This window comes from Pholcus phalangioides, unplaced genomic scaffold (assembly GCF_987345545.1).
Source record: "Pholcus phalangioides strain wild (caught in Gottingen) unplaced genomic scaffold, Ppha-v1.0 ptg000042l_1, whole genome shotgun sequence".
Lineage (NCBI taxonomy): Eukaryota > Metazoa > Arthropoda > Arachnida > Araneae > Pholcidae > Pholcus > Pholcus phalangioides.
This window is the reverse complement of record NW_028301628.1, coordinates 32,957,569-32,984,431: the sequence shown is the minus strand read 5'-3', so window position 1 is coordinate 32,984,431 and position 26,863 is coordinate 32,957,569. Positions and strand designations below refer to the sequence as shown.

At 39.8% G+C, this 26,863-nt stretch overlaps 1 protein-coding gene across 2 annotated transcripts in view; it reads left to right on the top strand.

Annotated features, from left to right (window-relative positions):
- The window catches only part of LOC149064912 (sodium- and chloride-dependent glycine transporter 2-like), an 89,362-nt gene that overhangs the window by 35,978 nt on the left and 26,521 nt on the right, over positions 1-26,863 (top strand). For both annotated transcript variants that reach the window (XM_089254853.1, XM_089254854.1), the window contains exons 2-3: positions 15,176-15,355; positions 20,046-20,180. In XM_089254853.1, coding sequence (XP_089110979.1) covers positions 15,176-15,355; positions 20,046-20,180 — 315 coding nt within the window. The remainder of the gene's footprint in view (positions 1-15,175; positions 15,356-20,045; positions 20,181-26,863) is intronic.

Sequence of the window (26,863 nt, the reverse complement as noted above, 5' to 3'; positions counted from 1 at the left end):
TGTTAACTTCTATTCACAAGCTAGGAAAAAAATTAACATAATGTGATTGGTCGCTATACGAGTGACGAAGGAAGCAAAACGTCATCAAAGTCAGAGTCGTCACGAAAAGCTCTGTTAGAATTATATTCTTATAAAAGCAGGTTCTCAACCTTTTTTTGACTCGCGGAGCCCATTTCGGTAAAAAATTTCTTTGGCGGAGCCCCGGAGGCCTATTTTTCATTTATTCATCAAAGTTGCTGGTTTATTTTTGTTACTTAAAAATATTTTTTCTTTAAAAATTTACTGTTTTTTCCACCTCGAGCTGCCGTGGAGCCCCTGGAGAGTGCCATAGAGCCCAAGTTCTCCGCAGTGCACCGGTTGAGAACCGATGTTATGAAGTTTTAGCTGAAACGATTGTGTTCGTCTGATTAAGCATAGTGAAAAAAAAATTTTCAAGTGAAAAATTTCGCATTCATCCGCAAAAAAAAAAAAAACGAACTAAACTAACGACAATTTTTTTCCCTACAGTTTAATTACGAGGCCGAGTATTGGAGTACTGTACCTAATTAAAAATTCTAGAATTCGAGTGCTCAGCAAAATTACGACGCATTTTCGCTTCAAAAATTGCAAATTATCAAAATGTTGCAAAAAAAAAAAAGTGGTAGAAATTAAATTTTTGTATTTTTTTTTCATCAGAACTGTCAAATTCCGCATTTATATATGTATCACACCTATTTCATAAATACGAAAATTATGTATCCCTAGTAATTACATAAACCACCGAAATTTTGAAACCGTATTTGAAGCATAGGATGATTCTTTTTAGGGAAATTCAGCCCCCCCCCCTTTCCTAAGGGCTACTTCTGTGCTCAGGGCATTTTATTTATGCTGGATATCTTCTGGCCACACTCGTCTCTATTCCTCCTCGGATAGATCTGCTGCATACTAATTTTGTTGGGTGATGGCAGCTGACCTTGTCATTTATCCGGGATTTGATTAAAGACCTCTCTCTCTCTTTTTTGCGTCGTTCTTCGTAGTAAGTAAAGAAGAGCGTCGCAGAGAGAGAACAGGAATTGGTTAGGTTCTGGCCATTTGTGGTTGGTGAAGTTGATGCAAAAAACTGCACCCAATTAAAAAAAAAAAGCTACGATAATAATCGAACATCCGTTTCGATATTAGGCAACGTGTAATAACTTTCTGCGGCTTCTCGCAGTATTTATTTGCAGGTGCGACTGATCCGGTATCGAAAAATAGGTGTATAATATTCATTACTGTCGAATAACGTGAAACCTCATTTCTCTTCATACCAGGCCTTCACTTTTAATATGTTATTTGGTGGGCTTATATTTTTGGCCCATCTAACTTTTGTTTCGCGCTATCGGTAAGAAGAAACAATGGTCATTAGTGGGCCGCTGTAAATTCACAAATAATCATTGATACGTGAAGCTCACTCTCTCCCGTCTCTGTCACGAACGTAAAGATTTGTCCTACGCGACGCCAGATGGCTCCCTTAACTATTAACGCACAGGTGGCAAGACATCTGGTAATAGATAGAAGTATATCCAGCGTAGATGGAAGAAACATATTTTTATTAACATATTCATTTTTTCCTTCTTTCAAGACTTTATTGGTAGCCCTATGCATGTAACCCCCCCCCCCCCAATCATGTGACTAACCAAAAGATGGACCAGGTCAGTAAACATAGAGCAGTTTTGCACAACCTCCGGTCGCTGGCCAAATGCGGCTCTCCAAGTGGTTCTATCCAGTCCGCGAAAGATGTTCCGATAGAAATGCATCAGTTGCATCAGAAAGTGTGGGAAATCACAAAATCGGGCTATCGCCAATTATCTTAAAAAGGGTAGGCATAAAGTTGTCAATTATAGCCAAAAAATTGTCAAAGGGAAGTAAAGTTGCCAACAATCATTAAAATTTGTGGCAAAAAAAAGTAGAGGGCGGTCTACTTGAGGTAAGTAGAGGACTATTGCAGCGTACGCTTGATTGAAATTATTATTCATAAAAAAAACGTACTACAGTAAAACCTATCTTTTACGGACACTGGCGGGACAAAAAAATTTCGTCCGTAAAAGATGGGGGACAAAAAACCCCGACCGTTAATGAGGGGTTTGAAATGCATACTTTTATTACACAAGGGGAAGTTATTATTTGGCCGTGAAAGAGGGGTAACTGCATCTAAGGGGTGTCCGTTAAGAAGGATTTTACTTTATATTATTGGCAAATACGTGAAATGAATATAATTTTATGACTGCAACTAATCGGCATCTATTATTTCAGAATATACAGGTATGTTGATAATATATCGCCATAGTGGTGGTCGGCTGAAGTTGGTTTTCTACGGTTCCCAACTTCGAGACGCGAACACGAGCCGATCTCCCCGTTAAGAAGTCTCGCCACACAGAGCAACAGGCCTACAACAATACAATTATTCAATCAATTACACAACTGATGAAAATTCAGAATTTACGAAGGAAAAAAAGTTCAGAATTAACGGAAGAAATAATTCCAGAACATAACTTCAGAATTAGTGAAAGCCTCCAACAATTTACTTTGAGTGCGGGGCACCACTCGGTGTGCGGCCGCACCTGTCCCACCACACCCCCTAAGAGCGGCTATAACCCATGGTGTCAACCAACATGTCTCCATAATTGAAGTAGCAAACCAGTTGGAATTCCTTATGAAATTCGTAAGCCAATTTTCAATGCATCGACCTTCATAGACGCGTCTACTAAAATATACTCCGAAGACGAAATTTCGCAAAAGTGAAGTCAACGTGAGAAACACGATATTCGCCCACGTCCATGTGATGGCGGCATTCGATCATAATTAGTCGCTCGCTTACCCCCCGCAGAGAACGACAACAAACAAACAAAAGTGAGTTGGGTCGGTCGCAGCACGCACACTCAAATAGCCTTTTGATTACCTCCTAAGTCATTGATCCTCATCCCACGTTCCCGTTCCTGAAGGTGATTTAACGTCGTTCCGAGTAATTACAATTATTACAACTGCGAATGTGGAAAACACCTTTGTATATGATTTGCAAAATAGCCAAAGTATAAAACGCACGCAGAGGAAAAAAGAGAATCGGAGGATTCTCAGAATGTTGTAGGTTTTTCGCGTTATGATGGAATTGTAATGAGTGACTATTGACGTAATATTTTCTCGGAGACATCTTTTTTTTACCCTACGAGGGAAATACCTTGGGCTTGATTAAAAGTCTTGTCTCAATCTCTCTCTCTCTGGCTAAATAGAGTAGTTCACGAAAATTGCGCCCGGAGGTCCCTCGTGGGGCCCCAAGACGTTACTGTAATCTAAATACTTTGAGTGCTTTATAACTAGTTGCGAAACTTATCTTCGCTCTCTCCCTCTTTGACTATCCTCCATCTTCCGTCCTTTTCAGCATTTCCGAAGCCGCATTCTTAGTGTCGGGACGAACAATAAACGCAACTATTTTCTCTCATTTTGGTCAACGAAGAGTGATCAATAAACCACTTTCACGTACGCCAAGGGTGCTGAACCTTTTGAAAAGCGTAGGCTCACTTCATTGGTTTAAACACGTATCGCGAGTCACTTCAGCGATCTGTAAATGTTCCGTGGGCTGCTTAAAAGATCTGGAACAGTGCTGCTTAAACGAGCTGAAACAGTGCCGTGTGCTGCTTTAATTATCTAGAAATGTGCCAAATTGGGCCTCTTGACTGAAATGAGAATGTACCGCGGGCAATTAAGCGATTTTTAAATGTGTCACGGATCACTCAAAAAATCTTCAAATGTGCGGTGGATCACTTAAAAGATCTTTAAATGTGTTGTGGGTCACTTGAAAGATTTTTAAACGTCCCGCGGCGGGCCACGTTAGAATGCCCCGCTGACCACTTGATTGAAATGATAATATACCCCAGATCACTTTAAATGATCTGTAAATGTGCCCAGGTTACTTAAGTGATCGGTAAACGTGCAGCGGGTCACTTAAGTGATGTAGAAATGTGCTCAGTTCAGTTTTACAAAATTTGGTTTCGAGGTCGTGGGCCAGATGACTCCGAAGGCCACATTTAGCCCGCGGCCACGGGTTGAGCATGCATGCTATAAGCGATTTGAAATGCGGTATTAAAATTCGTTTTTTTTACACTCGAGTATGAATGAAACAATTTTTTTAAATGACAAAATTGGAGATGTAATTAAACACATTTAATTTCATAACATTTTGTATATCTGTTGGGGAGGGGATTATTTTTTAAAAGTAAGTCTTATAGTTACGAGACTTACGCATTTATACGACGTTCTGAACCCACCTCTGGTATAAACGAGGTTCCTCTTGCACGTATTAGCTAAAAAAGCGGTTTGGCAATTTTTTTTTTTTTCGAAAAAGGCCTTTTTAGTGTAATTTCAGTTTATGAGCGTCTCGACATTAATGTAATGAGATTCCCCACGTCTTTGTATAATACATATTACCATTGAGAAATCAAAGTTTTTTTGTTGTTTCATGACGTGTGAGTGAGAGTTTCCTTTTTTTCGGTCAAGGTTTTACTTCTATTTTTATTTTTCGGATGAAGACGACGGCCTCGAATCTCAGAAGGTCGTTCGAAAAGTCTGACGTTCCCCCCTTTTTTTCTCAATCTTTTAGGTAATATCTATACGCGACGGTAATATCCTCAGCGAGAAAAAGCCTTCATTCCACCAAAAAAAAAAAAACTATTCGTAATATCCCCGGCGTTATGTGAGTAATAAGTGCACGTGTGCAAATGCATATAATTCCACGATGATTATGATTTGAAGTTATCAAAAAGTGCAATCGTTTTTCCTCTGATGGTTGTTCTTTATTTCTCGGATACATGTTGATGACTTATGTGCAATAGTCTCTCGTTTATACATCGGTGCAAGGGAACAAGAAAATAAGGGAGGCAGGCATATTAGTGGAAACCAAATAAAAACACACTAAAAGAACATCTACGACATCGAAACTGCGGCAGACGCAAGTGCATATATAGATACTAGTTTCATTCACGAAACGTAAAATAATATTTACTCATCAAAATCATATAAAGCAGCTTGAAATCGAACACACACTGTTTATGTTTCCGTCTAGCATCGGAAAAGCCATCTTTTCGATTTTTACGACTGGAAGTTAGTTGTAAAAAGTACGAAGATTCTTTAGCCCTTATAAGACTTTTGCAGATGTCTCCTGAATTATTTTTTTTTAAATTATCCTCCGCATTGATCTCTTCATCGTTGTCATGTGAACATTTCAGACGCAATGTTTTGTACTTCTCCTAACTCAATTATCATCAAACTTTTATTCGTTCATTTTGAATGGAAACAATAACTGCTTTCGTTTACCCATTTTATGTAGAGGAAATGTAGCTAAGATAATGCAGGATAAAATAGGTAATCAAATATGAAATGCAATCTCTTGCCAAAGCAAAAATGCACCAGTACCATCTTTCTAAAACACTTGCTGTTGGTTGCAACTTCTTTGTCCTATCACTTCATTCTCTCATCCTATCAATTCAACTAACCCCCTGAAAGCCTAGTCTATTGTTCAGGAGCACAGAAAGTCATGTGGTAACTGAGAGAAACGTATAAATGAGGAGGTGTATAAGTGAGAGATTACTGTACACACACACACAGATTTGCAGACTGTAACCAAATTGTTTCACAGCGGACAGATTATAGATATTTTCAGATATTATTATTTCAGATATTTTCGAATTGTGGCAAATTTTTTTAGGGAAATCGGATTCAGAATGTTTTTGAACAATTGCTGGGGTTGCCTGGACATAAATTTCTCTAAGAAGAGAAAAAATGATCGAGATTGGGAAAATTATACCGTTTTGGAACGGAATTACCCATTTGCGTAAAGGGGAATTAACATTGCTTTCTATGTTCTAACTTCAAGGCGTTTGAGGATCTTCTAGCAGTTGTCCGGTTGAGCCAAAATTTTGATGTTCGGAAAATTACCTATGGCCAAGGGTCACCCTAATGTTGCACCCTCCAGAACGTGTTTGCCTATGTGCGAATATCATTAATATTTGTGGCATGCGGGAATAATTTTCATTTTAATCATTTTCCATTTTCAAGTCTGTCCGAGGATCACCTATCTTATCCTCACTTCAAGTGGTTTCCGCTCATTAAACTCGGGTATTTATCGTGCGCAACGACTATCGGATAATGTCAGTGTTTTCTCACGTTCTCGTACGACTTAGTTACATCCGGACTCGACTGTACTATTCAAGTTTTCCTCTAATTGAGCAATAGAGGTAAAAAATGTAATAGTAGACATTTCACAAATTATTATACTTTCCGTCTGGTAAGGAAAGAGAACGCGGAAAGGAAAGATATATTAGTAAACGTATATGGATTCCAGAGCGGCCAGCACGTCAAAGGGGGGGAAAAAAAAGAAAAATCACCAGGAAGGTCAGTCAGTGGTTGAAAAATGTGACACAATGATATCATTGCCAAGTGCACTTTCATTTATAGCGGAAGTATCGCAATAGGAAAACGAGGAAGTTTTCGCTTTCAATTCTCACCATAGATGAAGGTGTCACACGCGTATTTGAGACATCAATCACCCAGTAAGAAAAAGAGACAACATTCCATTTTTCCTCTGGTATCACTATGATAAGACACCAAAACTCGACGATGGCTCTGATTTCGCGGACACATTCCAGAGGGATTTTGGGGAAGAGGAGAAGGCCAAAGCGAACATAATTCCAATATATTTGCTTGCCCTAGTTTTTTTGCTGCTCAAAATTTCACCTGCAAGAATAAGAAATAGGCCGAGTGGGACATGGACAGAATCAAAGTAATAGTCCGACCGACCAAGGACGGACATAAGGAAGAAGATTTATTTCTTGTTCTTCTTACTTCATTGTTTAGCCAGCTGTGTTATTAAGAGCATTGCACAATTCATAGAGAGAGCATTACCTGAGTACGACTGAAGAGAAGCTGTTACAAAAGAAGAATAAGCGAGAGAAAGAGAGAGAGAGAACAACGCATATATAACCGATAACGAAACGCGAGGTCAATGCGTTTATCTGTGTATTTTTTTTTAATCCAGGTTCGAATACAGGTAAATGGAAGGTGCTTCTTGCAGAGCTACTAAAAAACTGAGGGAAAAGTATGCTTTTTACTGTACGTGAGAATTTCATCACGAGACTGAGCTGGCTTGCGAAATGCGTTTGTGATTTTTTTTTCCAGTTTTGGTTTCGTTTTATGAAATCGGTTCGTTTACGAAGTTTGACCGACAGGGTGGTGGTATATTCATGTTTTTTTAAATCGTCAGAGAGAAAAAATGTAGTTCGCATGTGAGAATATGCATAGAGTGATATGGATTTGTCAATATCTCTGCAAAGGTATAATATGATAGTCACACTTCTTATTTGCAAGATCCGGTCACTAGGTTGGATAACCTTTTACCTAGGGCTACATCTAAATGGGTGAAAGGGTGCTCATATTGAAATGCGGTAGTTTTATGTAACGCAAGGCTGGTCAACCTTTAGACGAGTGCGGGCCACTTCACTGGTTTGAAAACGTGTCGCGGGTCACAAAAAAAACCTCTCCTATTTTTGGTGTCTCGGCCACGTTTTTTCTTTTTTTTTTTTTGGTCAGCAAAGCCTTTTTTGGGCTCTTTCAACTCGGATTCGGCGGCCGGTCGCACGGCCCAAGAGCCACCCCTGCCACAGATCACTCAAGTGACCTGTGAATGTGCGTGCCGCGGATCAATCACTCAAGTAATCTGTAAATGAGCAGCGGGTCACTTAATATGAGAATGTGCCACGGACATTCCCTGATCATTCTCAGACATGTGACTACTTAAGTCATATGTGCCGTGACCCACCCGAAGGGTCTGTAACTCTGCCACGGGTCACTCAAGTGATCTGTGAATATGCCTTAGTTACTTAAATGATCTGGGAATGTGCTGAGGACCTCTTGAATAATGTGGATATAGGCCGCGGGTCGTTTGAGTGATCTGGATCTGTGGAGCGGGTAACTTGAGGGGATCTGTAAAAATTCCGCTCAAATCATTTTTGAAAAATTAGGTTTGATATCGTGAACCACATATCAGACAACTCCGAGGGCACATTTGGCCCACGAGCCACGGGTTGAGCATGTATGATATAAAGCAAATTATGTCATGAATATTAACTATGTACTGTTTTATGTGTTATGGCGAGTTTTCGTTTTGCAGCGCCATGAGTGAAATTTGTACTTTTTTTTAAATTAAAAAAAAGTTCAGGCTATGAATAAGTATTTCAGTCTAAACCGCACCTTCGTATGCCAATTGATTTTTTATTAATTGCTAAAACCTGCCCAGGACCTCTCGTCCAGCCTATATATACATTGAATAAATTCGAAATTTATCAACGGGACTTTTCTAATCCTTAAATTAAGTTTACATAGGAACAATATACTGCTAATTCAGATATTACGAAATAAAAAATCCGTTATAACGAATGATCCTGTAAAATCAGTTTCAGAGAATTAACTGGCTGAACTGTTGGGAAGAAGAGAGGCTGTGTGTTCTTCTATGGCTCGTAAAGAGAAATTTTAACCAATATGGTTTCGTCAAAAAGCAATCAAATCTGTGGTAAGCCAGTGTTACACGTTAGGAAGGTTTCATGTTTCGTCTGTTTCAAAATGAGTTGTCAAGGAAGGAAACAGTTTTCGATTGAAGAAAAACTTGAGATCATTTCTGAAGTTGATGTTAGAGTAAATATATATATATATAAAAGCCATGCAGCATTAAAATATGACGTATCTTCTTTTACTCTTTCAACATTTTAAGAAATCGGACAAAGTTCAAATTTCAAATTCAACCAGCAGTTACGGCATCCCGTAGGAAAAAAAAAAACTTCTTTCAGATTTTCAAGATTTGGATGTTGTTGTCTCTACAGGACATTCGTTGACGGAAACGTATGTATGGTATCAAGACATTCATTCCCGAAATGTGCCAGTTACCACCCCAGTCCCATATAAGAAAATACTTAGGAATTTGGATACGAAATCTTTCAAGCATTTGCTTCAATCATGGCACGCGTTTGAGCACGAGTATATTTAAAAGCAATTTGTTGTTTCTTCGACTTCCACAATACTTGTGCAAAAAAAAAAAGTTACGGACTATTTGCCTCAAATATGTTGAGTAAGCGAAACGTATCCGAAACAAAAAATACAATACCTAATGGATTTGAGGTGCTTTGAGTTATTTTTCCAATTTAACTTCATTCTTTTTATTATATAGAACGTAAATAAGTAATTTTTTCCTTAGTAATCAAATTCCGCTAAGACGAAATTTTTTAACGAATTTTAAAATTCGTAAAATTAGAAATTCCTTTTATAACGAAGTGATTTCTTCAGTATTTTGGCGTTTGTTATAACGGGATTCGACTGTATTTACAGTATAAAAATTTATCGTTTCTTCTTTTTTAAATGTTCATTTATCTATTTCTTTCCTGTTACAATCACGTCACTTTTCGACGTTAAACTCAATGTCATTTGTTATTTAAGAGGGGGGATTGATACCGATGATGAATGGTTTGAGATTTCCGTTGTGCCACTTTCGTTTAGTATATAATGGCCTGGACATTATTTCTGTCTTCTCTTTTGTGATTAAAGTTTGTAAAAAAGCGAGATGAACATTATTACTTCCTTCCCGGAAATACATGCAGACAATTTGAAAGAGAGAGGGAAAAAAATGGAGTCACGTGTCTCTTTACACCAAAAAGAAACACCTTATTTGGAAAAAAAAAAACGAGATTTATTATACGGTAAATTCGTTCTTAATACATGACTCATGGTGTGTTCATTGGGTGACTGGTGACGAAATTTCAGAAAAACGAAACTGATTCAACAAAAAAAGTTGACGAACTGATCTGCTTACGCGTGTTGTCAATTCCCACCAAATATCGTAAATTTTCGCTAAATATCACCATCTTCCACCAAATATCGCCAACATTCACCCACCAATATCACCCACCATCTTACGCCAGAAATCGCAAACTTTCATTAGATATCACGATCTCTCTCACCTCTAAAAGTAAAAAACAAAAACTGACGGAATCGCCTCTGGCCCCGTGCTGCAGCCCTGTCAGTCCCTTTTCCACCTTTGTGGGATCTATGGGTACTGTATCACCATATTTCACTAAATATTGGCAACTTTCACTAGATATCACCATCTTTCACTAGATATCAGTATTTTTCACCAAATATCTCTCTTATAATTTCACTAGATATCACCATCTTTCACTAGATATCAGTATTTTTCACCAAATATCTCTCTTATAATTTCACTAGATATCACCATCTTTCACTAGATATCAGTATTTTTCACCAAATATCTCTCTTATAATTTCACTAGATATCAATATATTTCACCAAATATCACCAACTTTCACTTTTTCTCCAAACATCGCCATATTTCCCGCTGTACATGTACCCAAATCTGGTCACGACCAAATGTCCTGATTTGGATTACTTAGCACGATATTCCTGCCGATTTTTGAGTGGTCCATGGAAGAACATTTAAAAATGTAATTTAGTCGTACTTGAGGTATATGTATTCTTTGGTCATAAATAGGCAATACTTCGTGAACTTTGGTGAAAAGTGGTGATATTCGGCAAAAGTTGGCTGTATTTGGTGGGAATTCGTAATGTTAGCGCAAATCGGTTGATAAAAGAGTAAGTCTTTCGTAAGATCATGATTGTTATTCTCGGAATATTTTTGGCATAACATTAATCATTTCTCTCACGCATTTTCATTCTCAAAGATACATTGAAGCAGTGAAAAATTGTGGTTACATATTTGCTAGAGACACATATTCTATTGTGTTACGCTTATTTGACTTTCATGCGCACTATTATTTGCATTTAATCTTGTTCGAATACAGCATCTGACAGCTGTCGTGTCTCGAGCGCGATGTTCGTAAAAATCACCGTGTAAACGTCGTAATTTTTACGTCCTTGGTTCTGTTATCCCGCTACATGCTATATATCGTGCATAGCATTAATCAAAATAGTTGTTTCGTGAAATTTCTTCCCCAAGAATGAATCTGTAAAGTCAGCGGAAGATGATAATACCTTAATAATAAATTACGGAAACGGTGAACTTCACGACCGAACTTGGACGGTACGAATGACGTCAATAAAGCGGTCGCGGCCGGTATTTCGACAAAACAAACACATGAAAAATTGGGATGCCGAACCTGACGCATATACGCGTTCCGTTTATGAATTGAACTCGTTTAGATATTTGCTCGATATTTTTGGTGATTTCAACACTATTTTCGTATCGTCGAGATAATTTAACGATTTACATTCAACGGAGTTTGGTTCCTTATTGGTTCTCGACGATTCGAATCACAAATGGTATGATTTCTATTCTCGGTGAATCGAGGTTTGACCTTACTCATTTTGTGAGCAATGATCTGGAAGACGTAATCGCAACAAAAAAACTGGTGAAAAAAGAGTGATAATTCACATACTCACTCCGCACGCTACCAACACCATCACCAAGGTCTCACAACATACAAAAAAAAAAGGCTTTTATTAGAAAAATTGTTTCGTCAAATGGCGTAACTCATGTCATGGCCATGATTCCGTTCTTAGTAAAAAAAATAAATGAAAAAGCAAAACAAATCTAATAAAATTGCACTATTAATAAGAGAAAACCTAAACCGTATTTTCACCATAGCCATTTGTTCCACTCCCGAACCTCATGCACAGGGTGTCCTATAAATTCGTAAATAGTTAAAAGATTCATAAAAATTCAAGAAACTAATATATATTTGAAAGCTGTTTGTGAAAAGTTATTCACAGAGCGGGGATTTCTTTTTGGTACAGAAAAATAATATTAGTTCATCGACACCAGGGTGCTGCACGAAAGCAAATCACTGGAAATATGCAAATCAGAGACCTAAAAAATGCAGGCTGTGCGATTAAGTTCATTTCTGAATTTTCCTGTTACTGACGCTGACATAAGATTTTCATTGTGACGTCGAAATTTTTGGATAAAGCACTAGTGGCGAAGTTTGTTTTACATCAGCTACGAATCACCAGCTGAAACTGTACGTTTCAGATGCAGTAGAGATTGAAAAAAGGTTCTATGATTTGCTTTCGGGCAGCGTCCTCTGTTGACAAAATTTCAACTGATTTTTTTTCTGTATCGTTTCTCTTGTATCGTCTAGATAATTTAACGATTTACATTCAACGGAGTTTGGTTCCTTATTGGTTCTCGACGATTCGAATCACAAATGGTATGATTTCTATTCTCGGTGAATCGAGGTTTGACCTTACTCATTTTGACCTTACTCTTGACTGTACGGCTCGGGATTATTCGGCCTAGTTGAATAATAATTATAAATAATTTTTTTGTGATAAAAAATAAAAAATAATTTGCATTGTTAAAGCGTTTTGAGTGTAATCATTGTAAGTGTTAATCATTTATCAATGAACTGTAAAATGAGTTCAAATAATTTCTATTTTAACGTTGTCAACAGCGTTATGAGTTTAATATAAAAAGTGTACGTATATTCGTACCATTGTATCGGGTACTTGATTAATGTTTTGTGCAATTCAGTTTGACCTTACTAAATACAGGGTCTTAAAGTTTCACTTCGAAATGGGCATGAAAGGAAACCTACTGGAGACAAAATGTTATCAAACTTGGTAATAGTTTACAAGAGGTCATGGGATTCAATTTTCATCAAAAAAAGAAGTTCAAAAACTCACCACCAGCGGGGAATGACGCTGTATGCAATATTGCATACGAAATAAGACATCGGTATAACAGCTAGTGTCATAATTGAACCATTTTTCTTTGAAGAGCAATCGACAGTTGGGTCCGTGGCATGCGCTGTGACTGCTGCTCGCTTAGAGTCGATGTTAAGACGTTTCGTGATACCTGAACTTCAGAAACGTGGCATTTTAGACACCACGATTTTTATGCAGGACGGGGCTCCACCTCACATTGGTACATGTGTTAAACAGTTACTTCAGCACCATTTCACTGATGATCGGATTATACGCCGACGCTTCCCCATTTCTTGGTCACCCCGGTCACCAGACCTCAACCCCTGTGACTTCTGTGGGGGGGGGGGGGGGCTATGGGGGTTACCTCAAAACTACCGTTTTTTGGTGATAACATAAACAATTTGGCCGAATCGAAAAATGCGATATACCGACATATCTGTAACATTCCTCCCGATATGCTAAGAGCTACTATTGAGAACGAAGTAATGCGATTTAACTTGCTTTCAGAAAAGGGTGGAAGCCACATTGAACATGGTTTGTAACACGTTTTAGATTTATTAAAAATTTTAGAATAGCTTTATTGAGCCTGTAATGATAATAGCAGTCAGTTTAAAATATAGGTTCAGCCATCAAAACTATAAATTCTACTGCTTAGTGAAAAAACAAGCGTCCCAAAAAAAGGGACAATGGTTAACACTGGATAAAAAAACCTTGCTTGATATTTATGCACTCAAACTCGATTGTAACGACATAGAAGATTCAACAAAAATCTTTCGTTATAAACGAGGTTTTGTTGCAGCCGAGAGTTTGATGTTTTCGAGACTTAAAGTAAGCAATTAGATGTTGTCAAATTCTGCCCACGAACTTTTTATTCCACTATAACTAGGATGAACCTATATTTTAGCGAGATGAATACGTTAAATCGGGTTCGCAAACTCGAGACGATGCCGAATTTCGCCAAAAATGTTACTAATTGTCGGAAAAAATCGTCAATTATGGCCGTATGAATAACGTTGGGGGGAAAATAAAGTGCTACAACATTGAATTAAAATAAATTTCACGAAAAAAAATGTAGAACATGACCAATATGTGAGATTTTTAGAGGAAAACACATTTTTATTTATAGTCATATTCATTTATAATATAATTTATAAATCGTATAAATTATCTCCATCCCCGATTTTAGTAAAGATTGATGATTTTAGTATTGATTGGGAATGTAAGCTCCATATTAAGGAGGTCATTTTTGGAAAAAAAAGTCGTTAGAAAATATGGAAATGTCCCACATACGGGTCATACCAAAAGGCATGTCGGAGCGTCAAACATGTAATAGTTTACTTTTTTTCTATCGTTAGTCATCAATTTTATCGACGTCATAAGAAAATCTAATTAATATAATTCGCTATGAGAATCAGCTGGAACCACGACCGAGGTGTCATTACAACAGAGGTCGCTATAACCAAGTTATTGCGTGTTACTTATTTGACTTATATAAGAGGGGGAAAAAATCAAAGTCCAATTCGGTTATAACAACAATGAAGATTGCAACAAACTGTGTCGTTATGGTTCGTGTTTACAAGACCTTATTTGACGAAAAAATTTATCATCAAAATGCAATTAAACACCGTCTATGAAATTGTTATTCTGTATAATAAGCGGTGGGACCATATATGATCGATAAAATTCGGGAAATTGGAATTCGGGACATCAATTCTCGATAAAAATCGCGGGTTATGCGTTGAAGCAGCACTTCCTAGAGATAGATCTAGTTGAATACACCCCCTACTCTCTATGGGAATCAGCCCAGACCATTGATTATTCATGTTAAAGCAGAAGTCTTGTTATTACCGAGACGATATTATTACCGAGCTTGACTATATTTATTGTTTGGGAACGCTTCTTTAATAGGAAATTAAAATAAATCCAGCGGCGTAACTAGAGTCGATCTCATCCTGATTTTAGAAAACAGATATTAGTATGCAACCATTGTTTTTAAAGAGACACGCTAACCCATATAACCAGACGGGAATCATCCTTCACGGGGGAATAAACTCGATTTTTGGCTTATTATTTTCTAAAACAAGAACATGTTTGGCAGCCAGATGGCGGTGTAAAAAAAAGCTCTTTGATCACAATTAAGTACAGGGAAGTTAAAAAAATCATAAAATTTTTGTCATTTTCTATTAGGAAATGCAAATGGCGTTTCATTGTTTGTTTATTTGTGCCTTTTTCGATTTCTTCTGTGATGTTAATTATGGGTTTTTTCCTATTCTTTTATTCACGATTGGTGCTTTATTGTAGTTTTTGTGACCCAAAATTAAGTGGGTTTTATTGTTTGTTCTCACGTTCTGAAGAATTTTACTGAAATATTGTGAAAAAATTTTTATTTTTATTTTTTTTTGCCCTGTTGATAATTTCGATCGATGTTTCTTCTCCCCAACAGGAAAAATGAACGAGAAAAAAGCCGACATAGAAAAAGACGACGAGCCTGAATACCTGGAAGTGGTGCCGGACCGTGGTCACTGGTCCGGGCGGTTCGATTTCCTTTTGGCCTGTCTGGGAACAGCCGTCGGTCTAGGAAATGTCTGGAGGTTCCCTTATCTTTGCTATAATAACGGTGGAGGTGAGATGATGAGATGATCGAGCTTATTATTATTATTTTTTTTTCATTCATATTATTTGATTTATCAGCGCTGAGGTCTGACCAGTTCGTGACGAGCCTGAAAATTTCCCAATTCGGCCGAACTTTGGACATTAGCCGAAGTCCAAAACCTCCAAAAGATAACATTTTAACTGTGTGTGTGTGTGTGGGGGGGGGGGGGGGATGAACTTGAAGGGAACCCTTTCGTGTGCTTCAAGTCATAAGAAAATCAATGAATGACTCTTCTTACAAGATATACAGAAGACTGGATGTTGTGAAGATATTTATTATTTGAGATGTTAATTTTTTAAGGAAGGAAAAAACTCATTTCTGCCTCTACCGGGAGTCGAACCCGGGTCCCTCGATTGCCGGACGAGTGCTCTGACCACTAAGCTACAGAGGAGATAGAGATTTTCCTTCGCTAGAGCGTATATATGCCGAACGGAACCGTGCAATGGACGGTGAGGGAAAGAATACTCTCTAGCGAAGGAAAATCTCTATCTTATCTGTAGCTTAGTGGTCAGAGCACTCACCCGGCAATCGAGGGACCCGGGTTCGACTCCCGGTAGAGGCAGAGATGAGTTTTTTCCTTCCTTAAAAAAAAATTAACATCTCAAATAATAAATATCTTCACAACATCCAGTCTTCTGTATATCTTGTATTAACAAGTGGAGAGCGACATTCATGTCATATACGACTCTTCTTGCTCACTCATCGGAACTTCTATCATTTGGAATTTTACTCAGACACGGGAAATCTTTCTCTCTAGAACGTGAGGGAGATATTCATAAGCTTAGATGGCACCTTCGCAATATGCCACCTTCAAGTCCCCTTCGTCAATACCTTCTAGAGCAGGTATTGCCTTCGTCCACCAGAAAAGGCCGGAAGCACAATATGACATGCGAACACGTGTCAACTCACATGGGTTGTGAACCCATGTGAGTTGAACCATGAATTCAACTCACATTTTAATACTAGAGTTGTATACTCTAGAACAGTGATGCTATACGTCCCTCCCCGCCTGTTCCGGAATATTATACGGAGGCCACGGGTAGGCCAATCAAGCTGCAAGGTGAACCATGACAGGTTATATAGTGGGGCCACAAAGAGCTATGAAGAAATAAAGTTTTCCTGTGAAAGAAATAAAATGAGAAAATTGTGACCATTTTCAGAATCCAGTAGAACTGTCCATGGAATCCGAATAGAACTATAACTTACTACGTGGTCCGGGGCCCCTGAGGCCCATAGAAAAGCCAACATATGATAATATCTTCTACTAAGATTTTTCAGATAGTAACCATGAAAGTAGGTATGAGCTCATACGTACTTTCAACCGAAGTTTGGGACCAAGAAAACAACTTTGGTCGGGAGACCAATGATGTTGAGACGGCTCTGCATGGATGATTCCCCCACAAGAGGGAAGCTCACTGCATTTTTGTCCAGGGGTTTGGATAGTGATCTAATTTATAAAATTTTTGTTCACTCAGTTCGATAAGTAGGAAGAGTTTCACTTTTGGATGGTAGTGGTGGAGCAATGGATAAGACGGGGAGAGAGCACAAAAAAAATGGTCCTGGGTGGTCATGATCGAAAAAAGGTTAAGAGAAGCATTTTCTCTGGACAGAAAGAATCCCAACCCACCTGAAGCGTTAATAAATTGACTTATGATGATATGATAGTCAATCCTTGAGTTGGCCAATCAGTGTCGACCATTTCACGAAATAACTTAACAAAGCCCGAAGTAGTGGAAAATCCTCGCATAATTCGGAATACAACTAAAAATGACTTTGTGGAGTGTTTCTTTATTTGACATGGCACGGACGAGAAGTCAAATGAAATCACATAAATTTCCCACACAGAACGGCAAAAAAACGATTTTTTTTTCCACGCTTGAAAGTCACCCGGATGTACAAAGTCTGTAAAGACATACTGGACACACGGGACGAAGCATAAAAATTCTTTAGGATTTGATCAAACCGAACATTTCCTGCAGATTATGGTATGCATGATGCATGATTCGAGGCATTTCCTTATTATTTTCGCTGCCACTAGTGATTCCCATGTCGTTTCATTCTCGGCTTCAAATCCAGCTGTGTTATTAGGCGTCTTTGTTTCTGCAGCAGTATTTGTCTTCCGTTATTTCATGGAGGTGTGATCAGAAACACGCATAACGGATATTTTACAACGGAAACAAATAATTATTCTGACTCAAAAGAGTCGAAAAAAGCCCACTTCTCTGATTCCTTTCTTAATGACCTCATACGGATATTGGTCGTCGCGGAGGAAAATAAACAAGACTTCAAGATACAAGTGAAAGCTTGTCGGGAACCGGATCTCAGAACAAATGTAATCAGCGTCACTCCCTATTTAAAGTGGAATGAGGCCTTTCGCAGAGGCGCCATAATCATTCGTGTGCGGAAAATTCATCGGCAACAATTCACTGCCACGCTATTCACCGAAAGGAAAATTCATCGGCAACAATTCACTGCCACGCTATTCACCGAAAGGAAAATTCACCAACAAACAATTCATCGACAACGTGATATAGTGAATGAGTGGGTGAGCAGATGCTTGCGCCAGTGAGCAAGTGAGTGATTGATCAAGGGAGTCAGAGAGTTAGTTAGTGAGCGAGTGAACAGTTGAATAAATGAGCGAGTAAGTGAGAGCAAATGAACAAGTAAGTGAGTCATTCACTCAATCATTCATTCACTCACTCGATCACTCATACTGTCACTCGATCACTCATACTGTCACTCGATCACTCATACTGTCACTCACTTGGTCACTCATACTATTTTACTCACACATTCTACCCCTCACCCACTCACTTGGTCACTCATATGGTCACTATCTCACTCAATCACTCACTCATTCGATCACTCAAGTCGCTGACTACTTACCCCTTCACTGTTCACTCATATAGTCGCTCACTCAGTTGGTAACTCCCCCACTCATTCGATCACTTCATCACTTCGGTTGCGTATGCTATCAATACGGTTACTAACTCTCTCTGCCACTCACCCAATAACTTGATCGCTCATATGACCATTCACTCAGTCACTCACACGCTCACATATTCAATCACTTGCTCAATCACTCTATCACTCACTGATGACGAACTGTGTCGGTAAATTTTCCTATCCGTGAATTGCGCGGCAGTGAATTGTTGTTAGTGAATTTTCCGCAAATCATAACCATCCGGGACAAGCACAGGATGATCCCGTCAGAAACCGATGTCGATTTCACTGGGGAGTTCCGCCACGCCAATAATTTTAAAAATTCGATTGAACTCTCAATTTTCAAAAATTGAATTTGCTTGAAGATAAGAAGCAAAGAAAATTGACTATGAAATATTAAACCGGGCCTATACTTTGGATGAATTGGATGTACGGGGTGGTTTCAAAGGACTCTCTAACTTTGACATGGCGTAACTTGGAAACTGAGAAAGATAGATTGAACCGAGCACGGCTAGGCTCTGTTGCTTACATAGATGGAACCTATCTATCACACTTTCGTGTTCTTCCTGGTGCTGCCATCTGACTTCAATATATTGAAGTGAAGATGCTTGTATTTTCATGTTATGAAGTTTCGTGCCTCCAGTTTGCCTGCTCTCTGCGGAGAGATTTTTTCATGCAGGGGACTGGCTCGCATTCGCGCCTAGAAGTTGTAAAAAACCGAAGGAAACTAACTTCAGCCCTTCACCACTGTACCGCCAATGGGGTTTGAACCTAGGCCCTCACGATGAGAGTCCAGTGTGATGCCCACGCGACCGCACAGCTGAATGTTTTAATAATATAGCGATTTATCGAGAATCGTTCGTTCTACGAAGGAACTCGGAGATTATTTTCGCACTGGGCCCCCCACGTCTGATAGGGAGTGGTCCCTAGGTTCAGTACCAAGTTGGTCACTCTGTACTATTACGATGCGTAACATGAGCATTCTGTCCGAATTTGCGGCTGTGTTGATGGACAGTTCCCTAGTTTCGAAGCTAAAAAACATGTGGGTAGTTGAAATTTCATAATAAAATAGTTGTCAACGAAATATTGAAAAATAATTTAATTTATTTGACCTTTGATTACGTAAATTAAAAACCCCGGACGTCACGAAAACACTTTTTGGACTGCATTTATTGGCATAAAAACCGGGACTAGGGTATCAACGGACTAAAACCAAGCACCATATTCCAGGGCATCTGGCCACGTTACTTTGGGGCCATTCAAGTATTACGTAAGCAGATTTTCAGCCATTTTTGACCCTCCCCCCCTTGTCAGCAAAACACTGACCCCCCCCACCCTGTCAGAAAAATTTCGTCAGCAGCTTAGAATAGTTCATATCTTCAAAAAGGGGTGATTGATGACGTAAGCAACCGTCAAACCCCACTCCCCCCCCCATGTCATCAAAAGTCAGCAAATCCAAAACCCCCTCCGCCCCCCGATGCTGACGTAATACTTGAATGACCCCTTTAGTCTAGATTAGTTTTCCTTCTATGAACATCCGAGGAAGTCGCCATGTTTGTTACCATGGATACCGTTTGTGCGTCCCTCAAACCGTACGCTGAGGGAGGGAACATATCACATGTGATTTAAAAAGTTATTGTTGCTTTCTTGAAATAAGAAAATGAACTAATATATAAAATATATACATATATAAATTTTTTTTTTCATTTTTTCGTAGGAGCGTTCGTCATCCCTTACATCTTGATGGTGTTCCTCGTCGGGATGCCGCTATTTCTTGTCGAGCTCGCTCTGGGACAATACAGTGCTTTGGGACCTCTGAAAGTCTTTAACGCTCTTTCACCGATATTCAAAGGTAAAGGCAGAAGTAGAGTATATATATAATGGGTGAACAGTTCCCTAGTTTCGAAGCTAAAAAACATGTGGGTAGTTGTAGTAGTGAAATTTCCTACGATGTGTTGAAATCCGTGGGGGTTTACGAGAAAGAGTCTCATTCATTGTCTGAAAAAATGATTGCCTAATATGTTTCGTTTTCCCTCCTTCATTGTGAAAGTAACTCCGGTTATAAAAGAAATATATAATTATAGGCATTTATTTATTCTACAATACACTACTCTCCATTATGCCAAAAGAAAAAGATGATGACCCCTCATATAAATAAGCATGTTTTGTGACCTACTGAACTGCAAGAAGACAGACGCTAGTATTCTTTGTATGTGTGTCGAGTGGTGGTTTCATCATAAGAGATTTACGTTTGAAAAATGCTTTTTCCACGATAAAGAACATTTTCAGTGAGAATATCCTAAACCAGGGGTCCTCGGAGAGGTTTCAGAGGGTCGGCGACTTGGATGAAAAAATAATCAACTCATTGATTTTACTTTTTGCTGCATACTGGATATTATTATGTAAAAAAGTGTCCGTGCCCTTCATTTTATTGGCGGGATGGGGGGGGGGGAATGGTCCCCATTGGCACATCTATTGGCCCTCTATTGGCACAAAGGGTCCGTGGAATACAAAAGGTTAAGAACCCCTGACGGTCTACAACAAATGGAACTTTCTGAAGAATCTGGTTTGTAGTCATTAGTCGAGGGGCCCATTAGCAGGGTTCGAATGTTTGGATCTTTGGAGAGCGAACATGTATTTTTTCTAGAGTTTCTCTACAACAGTGGATTTTTAGCTAGGAGGATCCTTTGAGAGGTTTTAGGAGGTGCATGACCATGAGAAAACATGCACCGTCGGTGGACTTCATCTAATTGGCACAAAGGGTCAGTGGAACGAAAAAGGTCAAGAAACCTTTTCCCTGAACAATATCAGAATACAGTAACCCGCAGGTGCACAACCTTTTCAGTCTACGGGCCAAATATGAGATATTGTGTATCTCATGAATTGCATCATGAATCATATCTCATTATTATATTGTTCTTTGAAGAAAGCATCGCCTTGAATCACTACTTCTTCTACACAAAAGAGATACTGTACAAATGAGATGCCTAAAGAACAAAATTTTAGGGTTTGGGTTATTCGCGGTCACCCCTGGAACGTAACCCCGCTAATACGTAAGGACGACTGTGTATATAAGTTGTTGACCTGCTCACGGGACATCCCCATAAGTTTGGCTGTGTGGACACCATATGTGGTTGCCGGAGGTGATAATGACATTTAAATTGAAGTAGCTATTTATCCATAATTAAATTTTATTTGACTCCACTAAGACTGTTCAATTTTAGATACGGTTAAATATACGGTTTATTAATTAGAAGAAACACACGGCACGTTAACACATATATACGAAATAAGAATACACGGACACACAGTCAAAAGACATCTCTACTCTGCAAGAAACCAAAGCCTTCTCTCCCAAACAGCGGAAGAGAGGCTAAGAAAAGGCGCGCGCACATAACGAGGTGTTGGCAGATTTATGCTATTCGAAACCAACACCTACACACTCTTGCCGACAGCATCGCCACAGTACTCCCCCACGAGTCCGAAGGACGTTAAGCTTGATAAGGTGTTACAAAACGGACTTTCCGTCCGGACCTCGTGACGAAGCCCTGTGGCGAGGCTGGGACATTACATATAGATGATTTGCAAACATTAGATTCTTTGCATTCGAGAGAATTAAACAAAAATGCAGGTTTTAAACGATCAATAGAAATACACTTAGATTCATTATTGATACGCAAAGTAAAAAATTTATCAGTCCTATTCAAAACTTCATAAGGTCCTTGGTAAGGCTGCTGTAGCGAACGCCTTACAGTGTCAACCCTCACAAAAACGTGTGTGGATCTGGCCAAGTCCTTGTGCACAAAAATGTTTTTTGAGGAATGATTGGACAAAGGCGAAGGACGAAGCTTTGACATAGTCATACGCAAGTTCGTGACATAATCAGATTTTGAGGTGTGCTTACCGGAATCTTTGAAGAAGTCTCCTGGTAACCTCAGAGATGTTCCGTAGACCATGTCCGCCGGCGTAGCACCAAAATCAGGTTTGAAACTTGAGCGTATCCCGAGTAGAATGGTAGGAAGAACGTCAACCCATCTTTCAGTGGCGTGACACATGATGGCAGCTTTCAAGTCCCTGTGGAATCTCTCGATGGCTCCATTGCTTTGTGGGTGGTAAGCGGTAGTACGCACCCTGTCCACACCCAGCAACTTCGCAAGAGATCGGAAGAGTTCAGATTCAAACTGAGAACCCCTGTCCGTAGTAATGCGTTCTGGAACGCCAAAACGGGAGATCCAATTCGACAGGAAAGCGAATGCCACAGTTTCAGCAGTCTGATCGGGTACAGGAATAGCTTCCGGCCATCTGGTGAATCGGTCACTGCAAGTCACAACGTAACGATTTCCTTTACTTGGTGGAAGTGGACCCACGATGTCAATATGGACATGCGAGAACCTTGCGGAAGGTAATCCGAATGCACCAATAGGAGAATGTGTGTGACGACCAACTTTGGATCGCTGGCAATGGATGCAAGTTTTGCACCACTCTTTGCAGTCCCTTTCTAAAAATTTCCAGATGAATCGTCTGCGAACCATTTCAGTAGTAGCTTTGGCACCAGGGTGGGAGAGGTTGTGCACTGCATCAAAAATAGCGCGGCGAAACGTTGACGGTACGTAAGGTCTAATTGAACCAGTGGAAACATCACACTGTAGAGTGACTTCAGGAGAACCGAAAGTCATTGGTTTTAACTCGAGACCTGAGTCCATTTCACGAAGTAATCGCAATTCTTCCTCATCCTGAGCGCGAGCCATCTCGGCGAAATCGATACTAGGAGGTATTTCAATTTCCGATATTCTTGAAAATGCATCGGCTACTGCATTTCGATCGCCTGAAATGTGCTTGATACGGGTTGAAAATTGACTAATGAATTCTAGATGACGAATCTGCCTAGGTGAACATTTTTCACTTTTTTGGGAAAATGCATAGACCAATGGTTTGTGGTCTGTGAGAATTTCGAAGTCAGATCCCTCCAGCATATGTCGAAAATATTTAATTGCTGAATATATCGCTAGCAATTCTCGATCGTACGCACTGTATCTGCGTTCAGCTGAAGTTAGCTTACGCGAGAAGAATCCTAATGGCTGAGTTTGATCATTAACTGCTTGATTCAAAACTCCGCCAATCGCGAAATCAGACGCGTCGACAGCTAGAAGGAGATGCGCACTTGAAATAGGATGAGCCAATAGAGCAGCATTGGAAATCATTTCCTTGCATGACTCGAATGCAGATTTTGCTTCCTCAGACCAGACGATTTTTGTTTTATCCCGTTTTTGTTTGCCTTTAACTAGATCATGCAAACATGCTTGCGTAGAGGCAGCGTTTTTCATGAAACGATGATAAAAATTTATTAGTGCCAGAAAACGTCGCAGCTCATCGATTGTGTTGGGCAATGGATAGTCCAAAAGTGCGGTAACACGATCCGGCAACGGGGAAATGCCCTTTTCTGACACAAGATGACCTAAAAACTGAATTTCTTTGAGTCCAAATTGGCATTTGTCAGGATTGAGAACTAAACCGTATTCGCTTAGTCTCTTGAACAACACATCGAGATCTTGTTCATGCGACTTCTCATCAGCTGACGCAACAAGAATGTCGTCTAAGTAAACATAGCAGAAGTCGAGATCCGAGAGGATGCTGTCAACGAATCGTTGAAATGTTTGTGCGGCGTTCCTGAGCCCAAAGGTCATGAAAACATACTCTAAGAGACCGTGCGGTGTAATCACAGCCGTCTTGGGAATATCACTTTCTTTCACAGGAATCTGGTGGTATGCCTTTACAAGATCGAGTTTAGAAAATATTCTTTTTCCAGCCAGACCGAAAGAAAAGTCTTGAATATTGGGAATAGGATAACGATCAGGAGTAGTTACGGCATTCAACCGACGAAAATCACCACATATGCGCCAACCACCTGTCTTTTTTGGGACTAGGTGGATAGGACTAGCCCAAGGGCTTTTGCTAGGACGAATGATGCCTTGCTTCAAAAGCAAGTTAAATTCTTTCTTGACGGCAAAAAGTTTTTCAGGAGAAAGACGTCTAGCCTTTGCGAAGACGGGAGGCCCTGATGTTTCGATGAAGTGGATAATGGCATGTGGTTTGGGTTGAGAATTTAAGACCGAACCAGTGAGATTTGGGAACTTGGTCAAAATTTTATGGTATGTAGTGGCACCAGAAACTGTAGTTAGACCGAGAGAAGGACCAGTGGTAACGACACCAAGAGAGTATAGAGTTGTCAAATTATCAACCAACCGGCGATTCTTGACATCAACAAGTAAACCGAATCTCTCCAAGAAATCGGCACCCAAAATAGGACTTGTGACGTCGGCCACTAAGAAATTGAATGAGAATATTCTCCTCAGTCCGAGATCAAGTTCAAAATGCTTAGTTCCATATGTGTGAATTTTAGTGCCATTAGCCGCATATAACGAAAGGTCGTCAGGCTTGGAAACTTTGGCAAGTGATTTAGGAAAACAGCTCACAGCTGCACCACTGTCAACAAGAAAACGAATTTTCGATTTTCTATCACAAATGAATAAGCGACTTTGAAAGTGGCAATCTCCGGCCGCCGCTGTAACAGGATTGCCCACTAGTTTTCCGAGTGTTGGCAAGGTGAAATGCAACGATGTGCTTTTTCACCATATCGAGCATGATACCAGCACAATTTGCGTCGATCGGAGCGATCTGAAGATTTTTTCCGCTCACGAGTTTTCGAATTGTTTCGCGACCGACCTCTGTATTGGTTTCGAGAACGAGAGAGCTCTTCGACTCGTGTGGCGAGCGATGCAATTTCTTTTTTAAGCTCATGCAACTCTGAAGAAGGCAGAGGAGGTTGAGACACCTGAGAAACGACAGCGTTGAAACTCGAAGCTTCTAATATGCGATCAGCTATCTGAGCTAAAGAGTCAAGAGGATCCCGACAAATCGACAAAATTTGTTGAACACTGACGGGTAATCTTTGCTGCCATAATGTGCTCAAAACATCATCACTGATTGTGTTATTCGACAAGTTTCGCATCTCACAAAGTAGCTGGGACGGTTTTTTGTCGCCTAGCTCGCACTCATGAAAAAGAGATTTCAAGCGAGCAGTTTCAGATTGAGCAAATCGGGAAAGAATACGTTTCTTTAGAGTCTCATATAAATCGTGTGAGGGAGGATTACGTACTAAATCACTCACGTAAGACAAGATTTTTGTGTCGAGAACAGAAATCACCGAATGAAACTTCGTCTTATCCGCGGTAATGCCTGCCGTGATAAACTGGGATTCCACTTGAAGGAACCATAAATCAACGTCGGCTTCCCAAAATGGAGGCGCACGGAATGAAACACGTGAGACTTCGGTTCCCGAAAGGGAAAGTTCAGTCTGACTAGCAGTTGCTTGCGGATTTGCCATAGCGAAAGAATGAAGACGGCAATAGTCCTACGAAAGAGAGAAATATTCACTCACCACGAAACTGAAATTAAAATCCACGTTGCAGAGAGGTATTCATGATTCGTTATAACATACGAGGCTGAACTGGAACAGTGGTTTCAGAAGGTAATATCCGATCACGTCCGGGTCACCAGTTTGTGGACACCATATGTGGTTGCCGGAGGTGATAATGACATTTAAATTGAAGTAGCTATTTATCCATAATTAAATTTTATTTGACTCCACTAAGACTGTTCAATTTTAGATACGGTTAAATATACGGTTTATTAATTAGAAGAAACACACGGCACGTTAACACATATATACGAAATAAGAATACACGGACACACAGTCAAAAGACATCTCTACTCTGCAAGAAACCAAAGCCTTCTCTCCCAAACAGCGGAAGAGAGGCTAAGAAAAGGCGCGCGCACATAACGAGGTGTTGGCAGATTTATGCTATTCGAAACCAACACCTACACACTCTTGCCGACAGCATCGCCACAGCTGCTCCGAATTTATTCCTCAACAAGTTTGCAGGAAGGTGAACGAAGGATCTGTTTGATTATTCCCGTCGCAGTGGAAGCTCTGTGTTTTCATGTGTGTGTATATATTGAATATTCTGTAAAAAGAAAGGGAAGCAAAACTGCTCGGCACACTGTGGACGGAGGCTTTGTTTCCACGTTTCCCGTCATAGTGGAGGCGTTGTATATATTGTGTATGTATTGTGCATTTAGATCACTCGAATCTTCCACCTCAACATGCCAACTTCATCTTCTTACTCGCACCACAAGTCTTCTCCTCACTTCTTTTGAAATCCCAAGCTGTGGTCTCCAGCCCTCGTGTGCCACTGGGCGCACGTGCAATTTTTCTCCCTGGTCATTGGGTCCAGCTATCACTTTTCAAGTCAAATGGCTTGTACGTTACATCGACTTCATAGGGAGAACGACGCGAGCGATTTGATACTTGCGATCACGAGGCAAGGGGGCCACTACTATTATTCTTTGTTAATTTTTCCGACACAACCCTGACACCTCGGTGTCCAGATTTAAAAACACCCTTTCATTGCTTTATATAGGATATTTCAAAGACAATGTTTACGCCTAATGTAAGGCCATACTGAATTGTGGTAG